This window comes from Grammomys surdaster, unplaced genomic scaffold (genome assembly GCF_004785775.1).
Source record: "Grammomys surdaster isolate TR1022 unplaced genomic scaffold, NIH_TR_1.0 313, whole genome shotgun sequence".
Taxonomy (NCBI): Eukaryota; Metazoa; Chordata; class Mammalia; order Rodentia; family Muridae; genus Grammomys; species Grammomys surdaster.
This window is the reverse complement of record NW_021604732.1, coordinates 1928889-1952420: the sequence shown is the minus strand read 5'-3', so window position 1 is coordinate 1952420 and position 23532 is coordinate 1928889. Positions and strand designations below refer to the sequence as shown.

At 38.8% G+C, this 23532-nt stretch overlaps 1 protein-coding gene across 2 annotated transcripts in view; it reads right to left on the bottom strand.

The window, feature by feature from the left end:
- The window catches only part of Sgcd (sarcoglycan delta), a 408884-nt gene that overhangs the window by 105216 nt on the left and 280136 nt on the right, over positions 1-23532 (bottom strand). For both annotated transcript variants that reach the window (XM_028777651.1, XM_028777653.1), the window contains one exon: positions 10572-10644. In XM_028777651.1, the coding sequence (XP_028633484.1) occupies positions 10572-10644 (73 nt within the window). The remainder of the gene's footprint in view (positions 1-10571; positions 10645-23532) is intronic.

Genomic DNA, 23532 nt, shown 5'->3' with positions numbered 1-23532 from the left:
CCATGCCATCGATGGCTCTAGCTATCAAAGGTACCCCAGGGGTGGATGCCTAGTAATGACTTTAAGAGAGGCTTGAGAGGTGCTTGTCAAGGCATTCCCTCCTTATCTTGTTTAGTTTGAAAGACTGAAATATCCAAATCACCTTGGGGAAGAATAGCATTATATTTGGACTCATCTCTTGCTGACTTCCGATTTTCAAAGAGATGAATATTGCTTATGACAAGGACCATAATGTTGGGTTCTGACAGTATTTCCCCCTTTGATTATTTCCACATTTCTTTCAAGATTCAGAAAGGAAGACTTCTAGCCATTATATTGTGTCAGCATCAGCTAAAACACATTGGGATTGGCAAGCCATTCCCCTTGGAAGCCTGACCAACTGACAAACCACTTGCATGCAGGCAAAAGCAAATGGTATTTCATTATTGTTCTTGTCTGACTAATTTTTCGCTTAAAATTTTATCCTTATGAGTTGTTGGGTGGAAAGTCAAATGGTATCTATTCTGGTACTCTTTCTGTGAGCTCAAAACACAAGATTTTCCTCAAATAATCAGTTTTTCATATTTTATTTCCCTCTTTGGAATGTTATAGCAGGGGAGAAGTTTATGGAACTTCCTGGTAAGATGGCAGAGACAAATTCCATCTTCTAGGACATGTAGTTCTGGTGGGCTTCAGGGTTGGGTAGCAGCTCATTCTGAATTCTATTTGGTTATTTCCATGCTTACTTAGCCTCACTGAGTATCAGGTATGACTGGTATTGCTAACCCATAAAGTTGGGCATGCCTCCTGTTTCAATCCCATGGCAGACAACCTATTAGATGCTTCTGCCTATATTATTATTTAAGGATGAAGTGTCCCCTGTTGTCTCATGGATTCAAGACTTAGAAATCAGTTGATGGACCGTTGGAAGATTCTTGAATTTGGAGAGCTCTGGCCTAAATAGTTGAATTAATTCTTTGATGGAGTCATAGCATGATGGCATTGTTGAGAGGTAGTAAAATGAGGGAGACAGGGCCAAGGTAGAGGAGGTGGGTTGCCATGATGTACATCCTTAGGGACTACAGATTGTCCTGACCTATTCCTATATTTACTTCCCCTCTTTCCTGGCCATCATAATGTTAACTGCTTTTCTCTACCATGCCTTTTCTGCCTCAAGGGATGGAAACTATGAAAAAAAAAACATTTCTTTTAAGTTATTTCTAACAGGTAACATGTCATAGTGATTAGAAAGCTTGCCAATTAGCTTCACTGCAGGGACTCATCCTGGCAGCTTGTCCAGCCCCAGGATCAGTTAAGACCTGTATTCCTAAACAGGATTCAGAAAGAATGTGGCTCAGTGGTGGAATGCTTGCCTAGTGTACACAAGACTCTGGGTTGATATGCAGTACTAGAAAGGGTGTGGGGTTGGCAAGGGTGTAGATGTGGGTGTCTCTTAAAACCTTTCTCTTCTTTTTCTAGAGATTCATAAAATTTCCTCCCTAGCCACATGACACACAGGGAGGCAATCTGTGGGAGAACTCTGCACTGTGGCTTCCTCCCAAAGTTTCAGAAAGTGCAATGATACGCAGCTAACTTTTCTTTTTTACTTTTATTATTATTATTAATTTGTTTGTTTAAAGACAGTATTTTACTATGGATCCCAGACTAGCCTAGAACTCAGTATTAGACCAGACTGCCCTTGAACTCACTGAGATCCTCTTGCCTCTGTGTACTCCTACAGCTAGCTGATTTTTCTTAAAACCTATCTAATTAGCTACTTTCTCCAACACTGAGGGCAGCCATTCAGATATTTATTAAATTCTTTCATTTCTGACATTTGTTATCTTCCTCCCACAACTGACCAGACATTAGAAGCTACAGGCTCTTGATTCTGTTCAAGTTAAATCTTCCTTAGGTTGTGGCCTCATTTCTCCTATGATGTTGCCTATCTCATATTCTTCCTTGGCTCCCAAAGAATCACAGCATAGAGAGAAAACCGATATGGAACACAAAGGCAGTAGTTTTAAAGAACAAATCCCTTGGCTTTCTTTAAAATATTATGTTGGAGACAGAATCTCCTATGTAGCCCTGGCCAGCCTAACTCACTAAATGGGTCAGGTTGCCTCAAAATTGGTGAGCTCCTCTAGCCTCTGCCTCCCAAGCACTTCAACAACAGACATATGCCATCGTATCTGGCTTCTATCACATTTTTTTTTAAAAGGAAAAGGAGCTTTTGAATAATAAAAAGGTCAAGGGTAAGGATAGAAGTACCTTAATCATTGGAGCCCCACTTTCCATTTGTTTCTGTGTCCTCACAAAGATCAGAAAAATGGGAAAACAGAAGTAACAGTATGGCATTGCCCAATCTAGAAGATTGTTTTTGAACAATGAATGCTAGTGAGGGTAACCATTTATCTGTAGTGCTCATAGTTACTGTAAATATAGTAGCTGTTTGCACCCCTTGTTTCACCTTAATTGAAAAATAATTACTGGCCTTTGTAATTTGATAGAAATTTTTATTGGTAGGGGAAAATGTTAAACTTTGTGAATGCTGGCCTAAGATGTCAGCAGTGATTACACAGAACTGTCTTTTTATTTTTCTTCTCCAAAGCTAATAGTTTTTTGAGCTTTTATTTTCTGGGTTTTTCTGCATTGTAGGCACCTTAAGTTCTTAAGAACTTAAGAGTGTTGTTATTCATTGTACACATGGGCATTGGAGCCAAATTAAGAACAACTTCAGCATAACCACAAGGCCCAAAGTGTTGACCAGTTGATCCCGTTAATGATAATTTCCTTCAGACTCTGCAGTCTGAGTCTTTAGTATATGGCTCTCTGGTAAGTATCCAACCAATACTTTATAATGGTCTCTGATCCTTCCAGACAACTTACATAGTTATGCTATCTGTATATTTTTTTTAAAATATTCAGAATATTTAAAATGTGCTCTACACATTTCAATCATATTATATGACTAAATGGTTGTGAATATTATGTACAGAAAACAAAAAGACCTCAGTCTAAGTTTGTGGAATACTGGGGCAGGGATGGAGGAAAAGGGAGAGAGGATATGAATTATGGAAAATGTTTGTAAAATACTAAGAAGGAAAATTTAAGTGTTTTGTAACCAATGACATTCTGTGGTGTTGCTCTACACACTACACATCCATGGCCATGAGGCTTATCAAAACTCCACTTACTTCTTTTCAGTTTTAAAAGCCATTATTTGAAATCTTTATATTGTGACTTTGAAAAGGGTTAGTACCCGCCCTGTAGTTAACTGATCCCCAATGCTCTGTCTAACTTTCTTGGTGCCTTAAGTTTATAAAACACTGGAAGCCAATCTAAATTTAGTTTTGAATAGACTAAAAAAAATTTATTTTTGTCAACTTATGTGAGTCTGTTTGAATTTATGTTTCACTATGATATACACAGATTTTACATCTTACACATTGCCAAAGGAGTTTAGCTTTCCTATTTTACATTATAAAAATAAGCACACACACACACACACACACACACTCACACACACACACGACACCTATAGAATATTGCAGGATATGATGGGATTAATAGATGAATATAAGATTTCTCCCTACCGAAATTTCTGTCACAGAACTCTGGTCATATTTTGGGAAAAAGAACTAAACAAAGTAATATCAATTCTCAGTTGTTGTCCAACATGCTCAAGATCATTTTCACCCCCAAACTGTGGGATGTGTTATCTTTAGCAACTTAATAAAGTCTTTCACGTCTTTTGCAACCATATTTGAAATTGCTTCCACACAATTTATTAAATACTATAATCACCAGAAGGAAAATCATATTTTCATAAATGCCCTGGAATGTTGTAGGGAACCACAGAGACAAGTTGAGTCATTTGTCCCTTAAGCTAAGTGGCTAGAGACACCCATTCCTTTTCAACCCTAAAGCTGAGTCACTGTCTCTTTTCTATGTATCTCAACTAAATTATCATTGAGCATGGACAACCTAGTGCTACTAGGTAGATGTTATTACCATTCTCTGTGCTTCTACCAGTTTTCTAAACTCCTCTATCCCATCATTTATCATGTCACATTGTATTTTGGGTTATATTTATGTTTCAGCCCCCTTAGCTGAGAACTGTTTTAGTGATCATTTTATGCATGCCTGCCTTCCAAGTGTTTAGTATAAGACTTCCTAGTAAGTTGCAACTATATTTTGTAAGTGGATCTTTAGGGAAAAGGTAATCAAATACCCTCCTTGCTGTAAGTATATGTGATATAAGAGGTAAAGAATACTTATATACATATATGATATGTATATGTTTTCATATATATATATATATGTACATAAGTTTTTTGGTTTCTTGGATCTTTCAGCTTCTTAGGGTCCTTCCAAGATGTTGGGGCTAATTAAGGTTTTCTGACTATCAAAGTCCACCCAACTTTGTCTCCACTTTTCACTCTTTCATTCCTGGTGCCTCTGATTTCTGATTCTTATTCATGATCCTCTAAGGATCTGAATCCTATAAGGAGGCCTCAGAGCAGTGTGGATATTCAAAGTCAGCCTCTGTTCTTATAGAAAATACATATGCAAAGCCATGGGGCCCATTTCCCACATCAGATCATGAACAGCTTAAGATCAGAAGAATCTGAATAAGGGAACATTGAACATATTCATATCCTGAGTTGTGAATTTATTAAAATCCAATTACTATTCAACGTGAGTTGCTCTTATTTCAAGGGACAGGTTCAGTGCTTAATGTATTTTTGAGTAACGTTTCCAATCTGGAGCATTGTATCATTATTTTAGAATGACCCCACAAGGAAAAGTCAACATGCATGAACCTGACATTGACCTAGACTGTTGGTGTAACCCTCATCTGTATAGAAAGAAGCTTTCTCTGCTTTGGATTTGAGCTCAGCTCAGAATTATATAGAGACATTTTCAGGGACCATGATCACGCAAGAGCAAGGCAGTAATCCAAAACTCTGCAGCGAGGAAGCCATTTCTCCTTTACTGGGAACATCTAAGGAAGAAATGCTGGAAGTCCCAACTCTTATTCTCATGAATGAATTAGCAAGCAAACCAACAAACCAAGAACACAGACTCTCCAGCAGTCAAGAGCAGGGACAGGGGAGCCATTGCAGTGGGAAAGCATACTGAGACAGGGGCAGTTTTTCCATGTTTATCATCTAGGTGAGAGTGGGCTGTAGATATTTAAGTTGTTTATTTTGCAAGACAGTTCAGGTCTAATTCTTCTGTGGTCTGCAGCCTTGACTTGCTTCTAATTAATAATAATTGCTGAGAAAATCTGTATATTACATTAAAAGAATCCCTTGCCAAACATTCCAATTTAACTGCACTGAGAACTTCAAAGGTTCATTCACTTACATCTCAACCAACATCTGTCTATAAAAGTGTCTTAAAAAACATACTATTGATCTGTAAGGCAGTCAGATGATTGTGTCTCCTGAAGAAAAACTCAATAGAGAATATGAGATCAAAAGACAGTAGGATGTTGACACTAGAGAATAGAAGATAAGGAAGATAATCTAAATATATTGTATAATTCTTATTTAAATTAAAAACTGTTTTAAAACAAGAAGCTAGGATATTATAAAAGGAATAGATATCTAGAACCAAAAGAGAGTTTTATTTCTGTAGATGCCAGGGCTCCATGTTTTGTTCTATGCCATGGAATGTGTTTAGTGGGTTTCTGACCCACAGAACCAAGCCATTTTAACTTTGTTGGGTTAGCACTAGGAATGGACTAAGATGCTGCCCCCTGAAAAGTTTGTGATTTTCTACTTTCCAATATAAGTCTAGGAGTCTCATTTAAAGTGCTCTGCTTCCTTGAGTCCAAAGACACAGCAGCATGAAGGTAGCAGAGGCCAGAGGACATGGACTTTAAGATCCTTATCCTTTGGCTCCATAGGCAAGGTCAGCATCACTTAGAAGCACAGAGTAAAATGTGCTGCTATTCAATAAATGGAAAATGCAAATCATGCACAGGCATTCTTATCCAAACTAGTCTGTGAACCATAATTGAGCATCCTTTCAATCTGTCTAACAGGTATATCTACCCTGCAGCTCACAACTAAAGATAGTTAGGGATGGGGCTCAACAAAAAAACCCACAAACTTACTTAACTTTTATAAGACTTTATTGTGTTATATATCACATACTACATACACACAAAAATTGAGAGAGAGAGAGAGAGAGAGAGAGAGAGAGAGAGAGAGGACACACACTGTAATTGGACTGCTTTGTTCTTTGGTGTAAAATTTGCAAATGACAAAGTCACATTGTATTGTCAAAAGGCTGTCATGCTATAAGATGCCAATGAGGAAGAAGTTCTAGAAAGAAGAAAAGGCTAAATTATGAAATTTTGTACTTTCAACTGGACTTAGCCTATCATGATTTGAAATAAAGGGACAAGCAAAAGCACAGTGTCAGAATAACATAATGAAATTTGTTATTATTTGTTATGAATTTGCCAGGGTCATGTGGAGAGACCCCCTTAACTAATACTTGGTGTGGTCCCAACCTTGTTTTAATTTGGGGCCATGGCTCAGTATGTATTTTTTCAGAAAAAGAGAACAGAGCCTAATGGCTCCCTGAAAGATTGGTCTGTCAAGTGGACACAGATCTCGAGCCTAATAATTGTGATTCTGATGACGATGGCTCAAAATCCTTATCTACCAGCAGATTTAACCTGGCATGTAGTTTCCGTCAATACTTAAAGTCACCCACTATATGTGGTGGCCAGACTTTGTGTCTAAATTCCTGTCAACCAGCAGTTGGATTAGACACTGGAACATTTTTGCTTCCAATCTTATTTTCTACATTGCTTGGATAAATCATGTTGCTTTTAACCTTTTAAACCCTGTGTCTCAAGCAGATAGGTTGCCTTCACACAGGATTGCTCTCAGCAAGCTCAGCTTTCATTGTGGCAGTTATCCATCGCTATGAAGAATTGCAGCTAGTGCATACCCACAGGTCCTTTGGTCTGAATGTGGTTTTGGTCTTATGGGAAAGAGTGTGCCATTGATGGCCTGTTAGTCAACGACGGGTAAGAGTGTCTTGAGCTCCTATAAACCTAAGACAGAGGCTTACATCAATATGCTATGTATGTTCCTCAATGACGGGTAATATAGGAGTAATATAGATGCCAACCTAAGACAGGCACAGTCGCCCGGCCACTCTGTACCCTAGATGGGATGAAATATTATACCCCATCCAGCTGCTGGCACTGCTCATATCTTATAGAACTAAAAAGGGGGAACTGTGCCCTTCCCCAAGCCTTGAGCAGGCCTAAGAGATGAGACCTTGTTTACCACAATAGACCAAGTAATAGGACTCTGGAGGTATGGCCTGGAGGCATTTCCTGCCCTTGGTGGGAGGCAGTGCTTGCTTTGGCCTTGGCACCTTTCTGGCTGCCTGTAGCCTGGTACATGAACTGAGAAGAATAGACTGCCTGCTGAGCTTGCTTTGAGACATCTCCAGCCTGCGATTACCTATGGATTCCTCTCATCTCCAGCAGGATGGTTTCTGCTCACCCCTAGCGCTCACCCCCAGCTGGCTGAAGCAAGAAGGAACTCTGGGGGTGGGGGTGGGTTATCCCCTTTAAATTGAAAGCTGAACATTAAAGCATTGAGCCTCAATCAGAAACTTTTGTCCTGGCTTCACCTCTTCCCGCCCTCCTGTCCCTTCCCTGCCTGTCTTTCAGGTGAACCCGGTCAACTGTGGCCGATGGCCCTCAACACTGTGGGTATGCCTGTATGGGACTGTCTTGATTATTAATTGTTGTATGAGGGTTCAGCTCACTATGGGTGTTACCATTCCCCAGGCTGGTAATCCTGGGCTGTATTAAAAAAGGTATTTAAGTATAAGTGATTGAGCTAGAGGGCAAGCCAGAAAGAAGCATGCTTCAACGGATTCTGCTATGACTCCTTTTTAAAGTTCTTGCCCTGACTTCCTCAATGATAGACTGTGTTATCAAAGTATAAGCCAAACAAACCCTTTCTATGCCAAGTTGCTTTTGGTCAGGGTATTTTAAATCACCGCAACAGAATGAAAGGAGGATAATTCCTATGAAAAAAAGCATTAGTTTGAGCATCTGCGGACTTTGCCCATAATTTTAGAATAAGCAACGAAAGTGCAGTTCTTACCTGAATTCTTTATGTGGTTGCACCACACCTGCATTTGCTCTGGAATTTTAGAGACTACACATTCTAATGCAATGTCTGGAACTTCTCTTAGGTTTTAAGTAGACACTGAAAGCTTATCCTCAGTACACTATGAGCAAATATTGTTTTATGTTCTCTAAGGACCAGCTCTTCAATGTGGATTGATATATACAGAAATGCCCTTTTAGTATGGCTTTATTCTAACTATATGTTTTTTTATGAGAAACAAAATGCTAATTTCATAAGGCATAATATTGATTAAATGAGGGTAATTAGCCTTTGTGGCTCCTTAAACAGTGGCCAACATTTTGTGTTGGCAATCTTCGAGGTCATCTTTTCTGGTTCTTTAGAAAACATGTAATGGCTTGTGAGTTTACAGCACTAGACTACACAGTATAATATCAGAATGGACTTCAGTGTACTGTGTATGTTTGGTATCCATTATCTAAGCTCTTTTGATCTGCTCTACCTTCTTCTAGCTTATAATGACCATTATTTTACTCTGTATATACAAAATCTACTTGCTTTAGGTTTAACATATGAATAAGGTCACATACTATTTGCCTTACACATCTGGCTTATGTCACTCAGTGTAATGCCCTTGAGTTCATCCATGCTGTTACATGTTGCCATCATCCTTTTTATGGCTTTTGCATTGCAAAAAAAAATAAGAATTGTTATAGAAGTGATTTTGATAGACCTTTACAAAATGAAGCCAGGGAGCCATTAAGGCTATAGGGCTTATGCATGACTCCAATTACCAAATGTTGTCTCAGATGTGAAGTTTTCACACTAAGCATCTGCAACACAGAAATCACAAGACAATGCCTTTATACTCCAAGTCTTAGGATGTACATCACTAGGTGATTGGACTCTAGCTTTATGGGCATTTCAGTTCAGTTTACACATCCTTTCCTTATCTTCTCTACAGTCAATGGCCCATCTAAGCTCAGACTTCCCCTCCCTTCCACAGAACACTGATTCAAGTTATTCAAACCTTGGTCCCTTAATTGCTAATCTTCAAACTCCAGATATGGCCCTTCATCCTGATGCAGTTTCTGAGTTAAAGTTTAGTGACATTATGTATCTGCCTCATTTCCTTTATCCTTTCATTCATCCGTACCCAAGTGAGTTGGTTCTATATCTTGGCTATTGTGATACATATTTCAGTATCTGTGTGAGTACAGATATCTGGTATATTATGAACGTCATCACACATATACAAACATGTACGAACATACACATTTGCATACACAGTGGCAGAACAACTGGGTAGTAAACTACAGCTCCACCTATTTGGGATTTTTCTGGGAAAAAGTTCTCATTCCCCAATAATTAATCCTCTTTTCTCTCAATCTATTTCCCTCCATCCTTAGAGAGTATACATTTTGAAGAAAGGCTATGAGTTTGGGAATTATGTAATGTATTTCTCATGGCTGAGAATGTGTTTCTGTTGTGCTCCCCTGTGTCTGTGGCCATTTCTGCAAAGCACAGATCTAGAGTCTATATTCTGAAGAAGTAGATGGAGCCTATGGATTACAGATGCATCTGATTATAGTAATGTCTATTAGGAAGTAGTTATTCAATGTTGCCTATATTCTTCTAGTCTCAGGTCAAAGAATTAACAAATGTAAATGCAAAAAAAATATCATATACATCCCTGGCTCCTGGATGGTTACATTCCTATCTTAGAAATTACAGTCGTACTTAAATCAACATATCATTTTTAATATGTTTCTCCTACCTTACTGTTAGCACTTAGTATGTTTTTTAGGCTATATCTGTATATCCATCCATCTGTATATCCTTTTTCATTTTGCGTAGTTGGTGGCAACAACATAGAATCCCAAATGCCTCCCCTGCTAAAACCACACCCATATTCATAGTTGAAGGTCAACCCTAGTACAAAGAATGTTTACAGAATACAGTCCCAGAACAATCCTACCCAAGTAATAAGCATTCTCTTTCATGGGGGGAAAATTGAATTTGGTTTAGACATCAACTTCTGTTACATAATAACTTTGGGGCAGCTGATAAACATCAATTGTGATTTGTTTACTAACTGTATTGATTTGTAGCAACACAGGAAAAAGCAATAAGTAGACATTGTCAGCCCAGAAATCTAATCACCAATCGCCTTTACATAGCTGGAAACTTCTCACCTCAAACCTTTGGTTCCTTAAATACTCAGAAGAGAATTTATTTAAAAAAAAAATGATTGTCTTTCAGAAATTCTCCAATCTGTCCCAGTTAAAATATTTCATATAATAAATGTCAATATTATTCAAAATAAGTTTTTGTTCATCCACAGACAGGAAACAGTTACCGATCTATGCAAATTATATTATGCAAAATAAGTCCTTGACTAGCCACAGACAGGAAACCGCTGCTGATCTATGCAAATCAAAGCCAGAAGCTTACCTTAGTTCTTTGAAGGGGTCTGCTCTGACATTAGGTGTTTCTATAGATTTGGGAAAGACTGTGCCTTCAGCTCCTACAGAGAAAAGACAAAAGCAGACAGACATTGTCTGTGGGGTCATCCAGGACATCATCTATGAACTAGTAAGAGCTGAGAATGTGCATTTTGCCACTAGCTACAGGGCTTCTAACAGGAGAGTGTTAAATCAGTTCCTGAAAGCAACCCTTGAAAGGGACAACTTTTGCATCAGATAGAAGACAGAAGGAAATTTCCATATAGGTTTCTGGGGTGGGGGTGAAACTTATAAACAAACAAACAAACAAACAAACAAACATTTTACTTAAAATATAATTGCATTCTTTCTACATTCCTTTTTCCATGTTTATTCTGTGAGCCCATGTGCACCCCCTTAAACCGATAATCTTTTTATAAAAAAGGAAAAGATCTTTAAAAACATGACCTAAAATAGGAAATTTTAACTCTTGTCTTATAAATTATTATCGGCCACCTTATAAATTATTAATGGCCATCTGACTGGAAGCTTTGAAATACAACAGCTGAGGTCCTCTTCCTGCAATGCAGTACAAATTCTGTAACATGGTGTTAGATGGTAGTGTTTGCCTAAAGTTCCCAGTAAATAAAGTTCTGCATTATTATCCTGAAACGTTATTCAAATGGAACATTATGAGAGATCACTTGAAGTACATATTTCTATACTGAATATAAGCATTGATCCTCAGCCTAATCAAGATATTCAGCTCTTGTTTGAACTATTAACCTTTATCTATCCCCCCTGTCAATATCAGCTGAACTTTTATAGCCATAAAATATAGCGATTATCTGATTTTTATTATCCCTAAGAGATTTCAAATCATTTAATCTGCAGTATATCAGTAACAATTGTCCTGGATATTAGATTCTCAATTAAGCATAGCTGGGGCAGTATCCTGTACTTTGAAGAATTTAAGTGCTTCACATTTGTTGTATGTCTTTGATACAGTTAATTAAAGTGGAATATCTTGTACTCACGTGCAACTTTCTAGAACTTCCTTGCATGTTTATACTGCCTTGAATTCCTTCATTTGTGATTATTACTCTAAATTTAGATTTATCCTGGTATTGTGATGTATATAGAAAAAGTAGTTTATTTACTTATATAGCAATAGCAACAATATCTGATCTTATGATAGCAGCAACAAACCATTGCAAAGACAATCAGAAAATAATACTTTGACCTAACATTACACATAGCTACTAATGAAATAGCTTGCTGACTAACAGAAATTTATAAGCTAGCAATTTTGAGTGGATCCTATAGATTTTATCATATGTACTAGTCCATATCCCCAACAGCAATCTCATTGACTTGACACCATCAATGAATAGAAACAAGTGTGGGTCACTGCAAATCTTTCTCAGCCTGAAGACCCTCTTATGCGTTTGTCTGTGTGTGTACATGTGTGCTCAGGTGTGCTTACCCATGCATGTTCATGTAGAAACTAGAACTGACATTGAGTGTCTTCCTCAGCTCTCACTAAACTTGGAGCATGTTCTTGTGGCTTGATTGGCTAGCTAGCAAACCCCTGGGATCCATCTGGCTCCACTTCCCAGTGCTGAAGTTACAGATGTATGACACCTAATTTGCTTTTTATAAAAGTGCTGGGGATCCAAGTTCAAGTCCTCATGCTTGCATAACAAGCACTTTACCCTCTGAGTATTTTCTGCAGCACTGACTTACTTTTAAAAAATTCCATATCATTTCAAACACATTAAAATATATACATAATGAAATCTACCACTTGTTATGCAAATTACATAAGAATGTTCAAAGTTTTGTTATGCATAAATTGCTAATTTTTTCCATGAGATTTCCACATTATGTTTTGGTATCATTGTAGAATGAATTGGATTTTAGACTATTGTTCAGCTTTTGTTAAATATGCACTAAATTTGGTTTTGAAGAGTGTATTAATTAATTAATTAATTTTTTTCTTTGCTGTAACCACAGGTTTTGCTCACACAGGGCTACCCAACATTCTGACACTTAGACATCATATAATCTACACTTATGTTTGGTCATATTCATAGGTATCTGGGAGCACTTATGACTCATGAGTCACAGACTAGATGTGCTTGGTTCATGGGTTGAAGTTATGGTTCCCCACAGTGGAGAGGCCTTGATGGAGGAGCTTGTTTATACCTGGGAAGTTCAGGAGGCAGAGGCAGAGGGATGCCAGCATTCAGGTAGCCTTTTTCTTTCCCCATTTTATTTAGTCTGAGACCCTAGGCCCCAGGATGGTTTGCCCCACATTTTATTCCACAGTTAATCCTTTCTGGAATGTCCTCATAGATAAATTCCAAAGAATGCCTCTCTAATGCTGTATAAAACTCCTTTATGCAATTTAATTGAAAAAAGAAATTAAACATCACAATGTGTATTCATTTCACATCTACAGCATTGCTGAGATCCTTGGAGCGGTATGTGGGACTTGCAAACTATGAAATTGTCAAGGATTAAACTACTCCCCCCACCCCCCAGAAGTCACATGGTAATATTGCTCAAGCTATCTGATGCCCTGGGCACATCCCTAACCACCTCCAGTTCTGGAGAAACTGCATCTCCAGAGACTTTCCCTTTGAAATTTAGAAACCTGTGGTTCTTAGCCTTAATACTGCAATGAAAAGGCATAGTGCTATATCTCGGTAAGGAAAGAATTTGGTTATACTTTTGGAATATTTAAGTTCTAGTTGAATCTCCTTTTCCTCTACTCAGGATTCTGTTAAAGCAAAAACAGTATTACCTCTCTTTTGAAAGTCAGTTTTAGTTGTTTGGCTTATAAATATGGCAACTGTCCCTATCTATGGACAGCCTTCACTGTGTAAACTGTTACTCCAACCATGACTGCTGGTATTTTGCCCACTGTTATACACATTCCAACCTTCATAATACATCTGAAGCCTATGGTGACTGTGCACAATGTATATACACTGTAGGTCAGAATATACATTACATCAGACGAATCACTCAAACTTGAATAATGGCATTTCCTCTTAATGACTTTCAAATGTGTGACCAGTTTCTTTGTCCTAGTCAAACTCTGGTCAAGTCTCCTTCATTAGCAAAGGATGATAATCAAATGCATCTGTATTTTCCCCATACTCTTGGCTTTACTCAGTTTAAGGTAGAGCTACTTATCTGGAGCTCATGGATTTTGGTTCTGTCATTTCTCTGAGCCAGCCTCTGAGCCAGCTGAAGAGGAGAAATAAGTGACCATAATAAAGTCTCTCAACATTTTACACAATACTGATGTGGGGAAAGTGAGACAGGCTAGGTTGACTCCATGACAGGCTTCAAATGTGCAGTTCAGGAGACTAGGCCTAAATTTCTGTTTCCAAAAACTGGGCAAGTCTAGACAAGTCCAGGCCTTAGTAGCTGCATTGACATCTGGCCTGAGTCAAGGGCAATTAGTCAGCAGCAGTTTTCAGACTTCCTCAGCAACAGTTTCCAGACTTCCCCAGCAACAGTTTCTATCCCCTTGAGGCCCAGAAATGGTTCTAGAGTGTTCCTAGAGATAGAGCCAAGATTAAGATAGAGGTCACCTATCCCTTCCCAGGCTTCCCCTAATGTGCTTTAAATTGGGTCTGTGATCTCACTCTAGAGTCTCTCCATCTTTGTTTACCATCTACAAAGATGGTTTTATTCTGGACTAATACAGAGTAAAATACTCTTTGTGTTTCTATACTAGAGTCTGGGATATCATTCTTTGGCAAATCATGGACCCATACAAAAGAACAGTCTCCTCTGAACACCAGAGGTCAGGGCCACAGTTTTCTCTGATCCGAATATACGTTGGCGGTTCCCTAAGTGAACATATTTTCCTCTGCCATATTCCCATTGCCCAACATAACCAAAGATAAACAGTAAATACTTAACACGTATTTCTAAAATGGTTACAACATTTATTTCACATCCAAGACATACTACCGAGTGCTTTTATGTATTTTGAAGATATCATTCCACCTCTTCAAGTTGTGTTAGGGTCTGTGTAAGTAGATGTACCTTCTTTGAGCTAGACTAGATTGGTTTCTGATTGATGCTGTGATGCCTATAGGAGACTCATTTCCTGTCATAAAATTCCTTACACAATACTATTTAAAATGAGTGTCCTAAATAACAATTCGAGATACTATTTTAATTCTGTTTATAAAATAACAAACATTGTAAGAAGGGAATATGGCAAAGGCTACATAAAAACACTTCTTTAAAGTCAAAGGTTGTCAGGGGTTGTAATCCCTTGGGGTTCCTCCCATACCAAGGAAACACTTATCTAAAGACCTTAGCCAAAATTGACATGGGTCTTATAAGCACATCTGCAGTGAGTGCCCCTGCAGAGACTTTCATGAACATGTGACTATCAATTCACCTTTAGCTCCAGGGCCCTAGCGTCTTGCTTTGTCCATGCTAGGATATTATAGTTTAAATTTCAAATCTCACTCCCTGTGCTGCTTATGTGTTGAATGCTTAGTCCTAGCTCTTGGTGGTATTTTGGGAGATCTTAGGAGGTTTACGAAGGGCTCCAAGCTGAAGAAAGTAGAGGTGAGGACATGCTGTTTGAAGCTATGTCCTATTTTGACTGTCTGGTTTTGGTGTCTCTGTTTCCTTCTGCTTCCCGACTACCATACAGTGTACCTCTTTCTGCTCCCATCTCTGAATCCTTTGATATTCTGCCTCACATATTCTAAGAAACATAGAATCAAATGACCATGCACTGAACCTTCTGATGTTGTGAGGCACAGTAAGTCCTGCTTCTATTATATTTAAACTTAAAAAAAAGATTATTTTATTTATGAGTACACTGTAGCTGTCTTCTGACACACCAGAAGAGGGCATCAGACCCCACTGCAGATGGTTGTGAGTCCTCATGTGTTTGCTGGGAATTTGCTGGGAACTCATGACCTCTGGAAGAGCAGTCAGTGCTCTTAAGCTGATCTATCTCTTCAGCCCCAAGTCCTGTCCTCCAAACCTACTGATATTTGCAATGAGATATTAACATTTGTTAAAAAGACCTTTTATTTTTAAATCTTACCAGGTTTCTGATTTCCACATTTCCCTCTTTTACAGACAGCCATCTACTGAGACAAATCTACCAAGTTGTCCTTTACCAATTCTTGGGTAATATATTATTCTTTATTCTATTATTTCAAAAAGGCTCCTATTAAAATGATACCCACTGATTCTTTCTTTTGACACAATATAATTTACAGGCAATAAATGTTCATAAACAGTTTGACTGAAAAATCCATAAAACCATTTCAGCTTTATTTTAAGTTCCATTTAATGTCCCTCAAAAATGATTTCATCGATGTGTTTCCATTAGCTGGTTCTCTGCCCAATAACTTAATTCCATGCAATCAATCAGGAACTTATAAAGCATGTGACAGGATCTATCTAAAGTATCTTGATTCACCATAAAGATCAGCTCAGTGGCTCTTTCCTCTACTAGCTCAGGTTGGGGGTACACTTGTGAAGATGCCTTGAGTGTACTCTGTTACCATAGTAACAGAGGCATAGCATCTCTAGAGAGGACACTCAAGTTCCAAGCTCAGTGTTACCACAGTTTCCTTTGTAGGAGTCCTGCATGTTGGACAACCTGAGATCTAGTCTTCTGTCTCTGTGGTGTGAGGTGTAAGGCACAGCATACAACCTTCCTAGGCACTGATATCCTCAAGTGTAAAATGAGATAAAATCTAAATCAAAATCTAAAGCTCTGTGAGGTCACCATCTGTACCTTTTTATATAAACTGTACCTTCTACTGCACAGAAACCATGGTACGTGTAGACGTGGCTTGTCAGACAATAATCTCAGGGAATTCCTCAGAAGCAACTTTTTAATTATTATTTCATGTGTGTGTGTGTGTGTGTGTGTGTGTATGAGAGAGAGAGAGAAAGAGAGAGAGAGAGAGAGAGAGAAGCGAGAGGGAGAGAGAAAGAGAGAGCGCAAAATTTTAAGGATGCATACATGTGTCTGCCCATGTAGAGGCCAGTGTTCAACCTCTATTATTCACAAGCTTCCCACCTCATTTTTGTGTGTGTGTGTGTGTGTTTGGAACTCTCGGGACTCTCGGTGGGACCTAGGGCTTTTTGGTTAGGCTGGGCTGGCTAGCAAATTGCAGAGAACCATCGATTTCTGCCTCCCTAATAACTGGGATTATAGACCAGTGCCATCACACATACCCAGCTTTTTATGTGGGTGCTGGGGACAAGAAATCTCATGTCTTCGCACTTCTGCAGCAAGCTTGGCTAACGCAGTCCTAACTTCTCAATTTAATTATTAGCATGAACTTTTGGCTTTCTCCTGAGAGCAACATGCTGTTATATTTTCTCAAGGAAAGGCTGGGTTATATTTAGTCAGAGTTGTGAAATGAACTGAGAATTGGAAAGGATGCTGACTTTCCTCAACTTTTGGGATTGTGCACAGCGAGGACAGAGGCCACCACGTCTCAAGGCCTTTGCAGACATGAGGAATAATCAGATGCTACATAGCAAGTTTTCATGGAAAATGTCACATGGGGCAGTTTCCTCACATCATGTCTTCCCTGGTAGCTAATCTGAAACATCTGTAATTGTTGTGAGCAGTTTCTAGGTTACACAGGAAATATTTTCTTTTTCTGGGATCAAGTTGCATTTTCCTAACCTAAAAAGAATAGGTAATTAATCTGTTCAACCAACATTTTCAGTAGGCCTCCCCTGTGTATGTAGAGAAACTTGAGTCAGATGTTTCTTTTTATGAAACTGCAAGTTAATAAAATTTAAAATTGTCATAAAATTTGTGCTGGCACTTGGATAAAGAGCCTGCTACTGAGTCTGATGATCTCAGTTGGATGTCTGGTACCCACATAGTGAAAGGACAGAATCAGTTCTTGAAAGTTGTCCTCTGGCCACCATTCATGTATTAAGGCATGCATATGCTTATACACATGAATAAATAAATGTAAAGAAATAAAATTTAAAATGTTATTAAAATTTATAGGTATTGTAAGTGTTGTAAGGTATCCATAGCTATCATATTGAGTGCACGGTCCAGCGCAAGACAATTTTCAGTGACAAAAATGTGATCTTTACCTTTTCAGGGTCTCATTTCAGCTATATAGTTAGTTATATAGTGTATAAGAAAAAATAATTCATTTCTTCAGTGAAATTACTATAAATCATGTATGTTTAGTGCTGATTCTCTGGCCTACAAGTTGACAAACTGACAAATCCTGATTCTTACTGTGTATAACAGTTTATATTGATTGTCAGTCTAATAGGATGCATAGTTGTCCTGGAAACAAATCTCTAGCCATGCCTGTGAGGGGTCGTCTCAGGAGAACTGAGATCAGAAGACCCATGCTAAATGTGCATGCCACCATTCCATGGGCTGAGGTCCTGGGCTGCAGAAACAGCAGAAAGCAAGCTGCACAGGAGATAGGGTAGGCCTCTGTTTTCTGACTGCAGATGCAACATGGCCAAGGTGGTTTCCTGCTCCTGCTGACATGCCTTCCCCATTATGATGGATGGTGTCCTCTCAAACTGTAACCAAAAGTTAACCCTTCCTGTCTTATATCACTTCTGTTGGTTATTTTGTCACCACAATAAGAAAAGTAACAACTACAGAGGGCAAAGAAATCCTCATGTACAGGTGAGTATGTATTTATATGTCGATGCACGTGTTTTATATACGTGCACATGTATATTTATACATATATATAAGGCACATTTAAATATATGTATGCTATATTGTATTGCATATAGCAAAGTGTATTACAACACATTGATGACTTGCTATATTTGGTTGTTACATCAGAATGTTCACTAGATGATGGATATGTTTTATTCATTGGGTTAGAAGATAATAAGAACAAGAAAAGAAGATAAGGCCTGTGAGATAACAGAGCTTCATTAACTGCTTTGAATATTAGTGGCAGAGAATAATGCAATGAGTTCTATTTTAAGTGCTCTGGCAGTTTCACTGAACCCATCATACCACTGAAACACACATTGTGAGCATTTGTGTAGAGTGAGAAACTGCAAGGCAATTTAAGATTTACATATAGAAACATCCAGGGAAGTTATGGAGAGATACATAGTTTAATTAACAAACTCTTCTAGAGAAATCAATAGATTCAAAATCATGCTTACTGTATCATTATGCCCAAATTGGAAAAAAAGAAAAGAAAGAAAGAAAGAAAGAGAAAGATCATCTAAGCGCAAGCAATCTTATTTCAGTTTCTTATTCCTACATTATATTTTTATAGTAAATAACACTACACAAATACTTTCAGCCCATTGGCTGTATTTACCACGGGTGGAACATCTAGTGTAGGGGGTCCTTTGAGTCAAGAGGACATATGAATAGCAAAGCATCTCTAACAAGGAAAGGAGGATGGGACTGTTGTGACTGCTGTAGCAGAGAACTGTACTCATGCTGCAAGTTAGCATGCTGTGTGTTGCATGAATGTGACCTTATATAAGCACTGCCCTCCTGGCCTGTGTGGGACAGGTGGCCAGGCCCAGGGGAAGTAGGGAGAAAGGGAGAGGACAAAGGAAAGCATGCCAACAGATTCAGAAGAGCATTGCTGTGAGCTGCCCTTCCACCTGGGACTCAAGGGCAGGTGGACTGCTCAATGGAAATCTACACTCTCGAGTGTCTCTCACTGTGAGGGCAATCAACACTGAGAGAGTCACTGGAGGTTGAGAGACCTGGGGAGACAAAGCAGACCTGGTTTCTAATGGTTTCCTTGCCACTGAAAAAGTAGCCAAGCAGGTGGGTGGCAATGCCTTCCTACAGAGAAGGAAATTGAAGTATTAATTGAGAACCACAGAGAAACAACAGCCTAAAATATAATTGAAGGAAGTTAAGAAAATCATTTATTGGGGATAAGATGATGACTTGGAAAGCGAAAAATAGCAAATTGAAATCTTAATATAGGTGATGAAGCGTTCAGAGAACTACAGAGAACACTTAAATGATTTCATTTCCGGATATAATCTTGGTAGGAAAGGAAGTCTTAAGGTGGGCACTCGTTGCAAGTGGCTTAAAGGAGACTGATTTTGATCTTATACATTGACTTTATTCTGAGGATGGCCAGCATATTATTGAAACAACCTTTCCCTTTCAAATAAAAAAAAATCCCAGTAATATTAATGAGTCTAATGCTTCCAGCTAAATAACCACCTTTTCTTACCCCCTTTAAACTAGGAGAGACCATATCTATCACACAGCCTTACTTAATGAGAGGTTGGGGACAAATGGGACACAACAAAGGTGGCTGGTTCCACTCTTGTTCCTTATTGCTTTACTTGGTGCATATGTGGTCATCTTCCTAATTATATAAGGGTCATCTTCCTAATCCTGGAGGCCTTCAGACGCCTAGTGGTTGATCTTGTCACCATAAAGCCACCAACAACTGTCTACTGTTGGACTTGCTTAGTCCCTAGGACTGATTTGTTTGAGCCACATTAAGGGAATTTCATGAACTGTCATTGTTTAAAATTCAATATCAGTACATGTATCATCAAGGGAGAAAAGTAGATGGAACTTTCCAGTGGGTCAAAAATTTTTTTGATAATAAGCTAAATAATCTAATGATGCAAATCATTCTTCCTCTACTTTTATACATGAATAGAAGCAACCTTATACTGATTTCTGAGAAAGTTTTTTTCCCAATTATGCTTTAAAATATTTATTTTGAAGGATGTGTGAACATGTGTGTGTATGTGAGTGTGTGTTTACAAGCATACATGTACAGGTGCCTGTGGAGACCAGAGGTATCTGGTTCTCCTGGAGTTGGATTTACAGACTGTCTGACATTGGGGTCCTCTGTATCAATAGTAAATGTTCTTAATGTTTGCATCATTCCTTGGTTTTCCCATTATTTTGCTCTTGTTTGCAATATTTTGTGCCAGAAAATATTTTTCTTTCCCTTTGTAGTAAATCAAATTATATAAGATCTATCAAATATCATCGTAATAAAGGAGTCTTCCACAACTCTTCATAAGTTCTCACCAACTTCCTTCTACATCCTCATGATGCTTCATCTGTGCCCTACATGAGCACTCAACTGCATTTTGCCTTGTGTGATGTGGCCTTACCTACAGTCTAAGGGCCATGGTGACAACTCTGTATTCATTCGGACAAGTTAAGAACAGGCTTAGTACTAGAAATTCAATTTGACTTAAGCAGGAAAAGTTTTAAGTTGAACAACAACAACAACAACAAAAGCTGCTGGGGAAGACATATGAGCCAGTTAATATCAGCTATTCCACTTTGATATCTCCCAGTTTATGCTCCAGAGAATAATGGTTTAGACTGAAGAAATATGTTCCCAGGAGAGAAGCCTTCTCATGGCCTCATACTTCTACCTTGTACTTTCTATGACTCAAGGTAGTCAAGTCAACAACTCAAGTCAAGTCCAACTGTAATGTGATCAGTGAGTTCAGCTCATCTCTATGATAGATAGGTTTGAAATACTGGGTTATCTTTGTTGATTTTTATATTTTTTTATTCCCCTTCATGTGAAGCAGCTACCACACTTTCCCCAAATCCTTGATAATGGTTTACTTAAAGAAGAATGTTTCCATAGGGTACACCTCTGCAGACCTGGAATACGCCTAGGGTTGTATATCTGTCTACTGCCATAGCAGAAGATAACACGATCTTAATTTTTAACACAATCTCTTCTTGTTCTTCTTTCTTTCATTCTAGAAACTGCTCTCAGCAATTCCTTTAGTGCTTTGCCTTTTCTGGAATCTTTTAAATGGAATGATATGGGAATCTGACTTTTTTTTCTCTTTCTCATGTAACAAAAGGCACTTGAGGTGAGTTTCATTATAGAAGTTTTTACTGGCTCAAAAGCAAATGTTGCTTTTAAGCATCAGCTCCTGCCACCTTTATAAAAACTTAACCTTTGCTGGGGTATGTTGGTCCTAGAGAAAGGGGTAGGGCTTGGCAGGAATCCAGAGAAGATAGACTGACAAATTGAACAGATCTCAGACTAGAATTTCTATGTCATCATTAGGAAGTTGGTAGCCTTTCAGAGGGGACAGCTATGATGTGCCTCTGGGAGGCTGGGTATATGCCACAAGGACTCTGCAGTTTCAGAAAACTTCCCTAGTTCCTTTCTATTCCAAGAGAGTTGACACATTTTAAATTTTATTTATGTGTTCTAAGGATTTCATATACATACACAATGCATTTTGATCATATCTTCCCCTTACTTAACACCTTACACCGTTCCAGACCTTCTCTAAATCCCATTCCAAAATTTATATATTATTTTTTGTTTCAATTATAACCCACTGAGTCTAGTTAGAGTTGCCTATATGCATATGGGTGTAGGATCATTCACTGGAGCGTGGGTGACATACCAGAGAAGCCATAGCCCTGAAGAAAACAGACTCTTCCTTTCCCAGCAGCCTTTAACTGCCAATAGGAGAATAGGCAGTTTTTAAATAACCAGAAAGGCCAGGAACTTGGAGATATCAGAGATAATCTTAATGGATCAATGATCCATTGGAACAATGTTGTTGTGATGGGGGAATGGGACATCCTGCTGGACCAGTGCAAGGGCTTAAGATAGATGGAGACAATGAAAGTCAAGTGGTTACTGACATCTCATGAGCACTTCTTGCTGGCAAGGTATTTTTTAAAAATGTTATGGATTTATTCATCTAATTCACACTGTGGCTCTAAGAGGTGAGTGACATCATGTGCCTGCTTCCAGATGGGGCACAGGAAGGTTCCAGAGGCTATTGTGAGAGCTAGTGTCTGAACACTAGTGACTCAAGCTGGCAAACCAGGTTTACAACTCCTTGCTCATATCAGTTGTGTTGAAAATTATGATTCAGAGCCAGTCTCCAGGCAAAGAACAGCACAGAGTCATGATCTCAGTCTGTGCACATCCTCCTCAGCACCTTTGGTCCCCTTTGACCAATAAGATAATAGCTTAACCACAGAACCTGGGCACAAAGGATATTATCCATAGTTAATAGTGCTACACAGCAATGACCAACACTCACTGAGCATCATCTACATGCTTGTACAGACATTATCCCTTCCTAGTCAGGACAAGGCTGGGATGAGATGCCAGACAAACTTGTGCAGGGATCAAATTTTCAGCTTCCTCACATATATTTTTGGTAGGCGTTGTATTGAAAAGTGTATCAGGTGACATCTCAGTGGGAAAATGTGAAAGGACAAAGCAGAGAGGAAAAAGTGGTCACCTGGCCTGTGGGGAACAGAGGGAACACATGGACTCTTGTAACTTTTCTGCTATAGGTCTCATAATGCTTGACTACATGTAGCAAGATGCTCACAACTTACCATTTCACAGCCTTTTTAAGTAGGCTGGGATGTTTCCCACAAAACGGTACACATCCTTAGATATTTCCTAAACATGTCTCCATTGACAGCCCTCCCCACCCCACCCCACCCCAAAATAAATCTCAGGCAAGTCCTTTTAGGATCTTCTCACTATAGAAACCAGACTGGTACCAACTGTGTAGGTACCTGTAGCTGCTTATATTATGAATGCTAATTATGTTCTCCAAAAAACTGTTTGCACAAGAGGGTCTGCACATAGCTTCGGGAACCTGCCCCCAGTTGGTTTTGATTGGTAAATAAAGATGCCAGCAGCCAATATCTGGGGAAGACAGACAGAGGTGAGATTTTAGGATTTCCCAAGTTTGGGACCAGGAGGAGAGGAAGGAGAGATCAGCCATGCTTTAGGAGAGTGTGGATAGAGGGGAGAAAGAGGCCAAGATTGGGTAGAGAAACAAAGAAAGCACTCTGGTCTCTGGACCAAAAAATCACAGCCCAGAGGGTACTACAGATGAATCTGGAACAGCCAAGATGGAAAATACAATTAGTAAGTAGTAATTCAGAATTATTAGTGGGTGGTAAATTCTAGCAGTATTTAGGC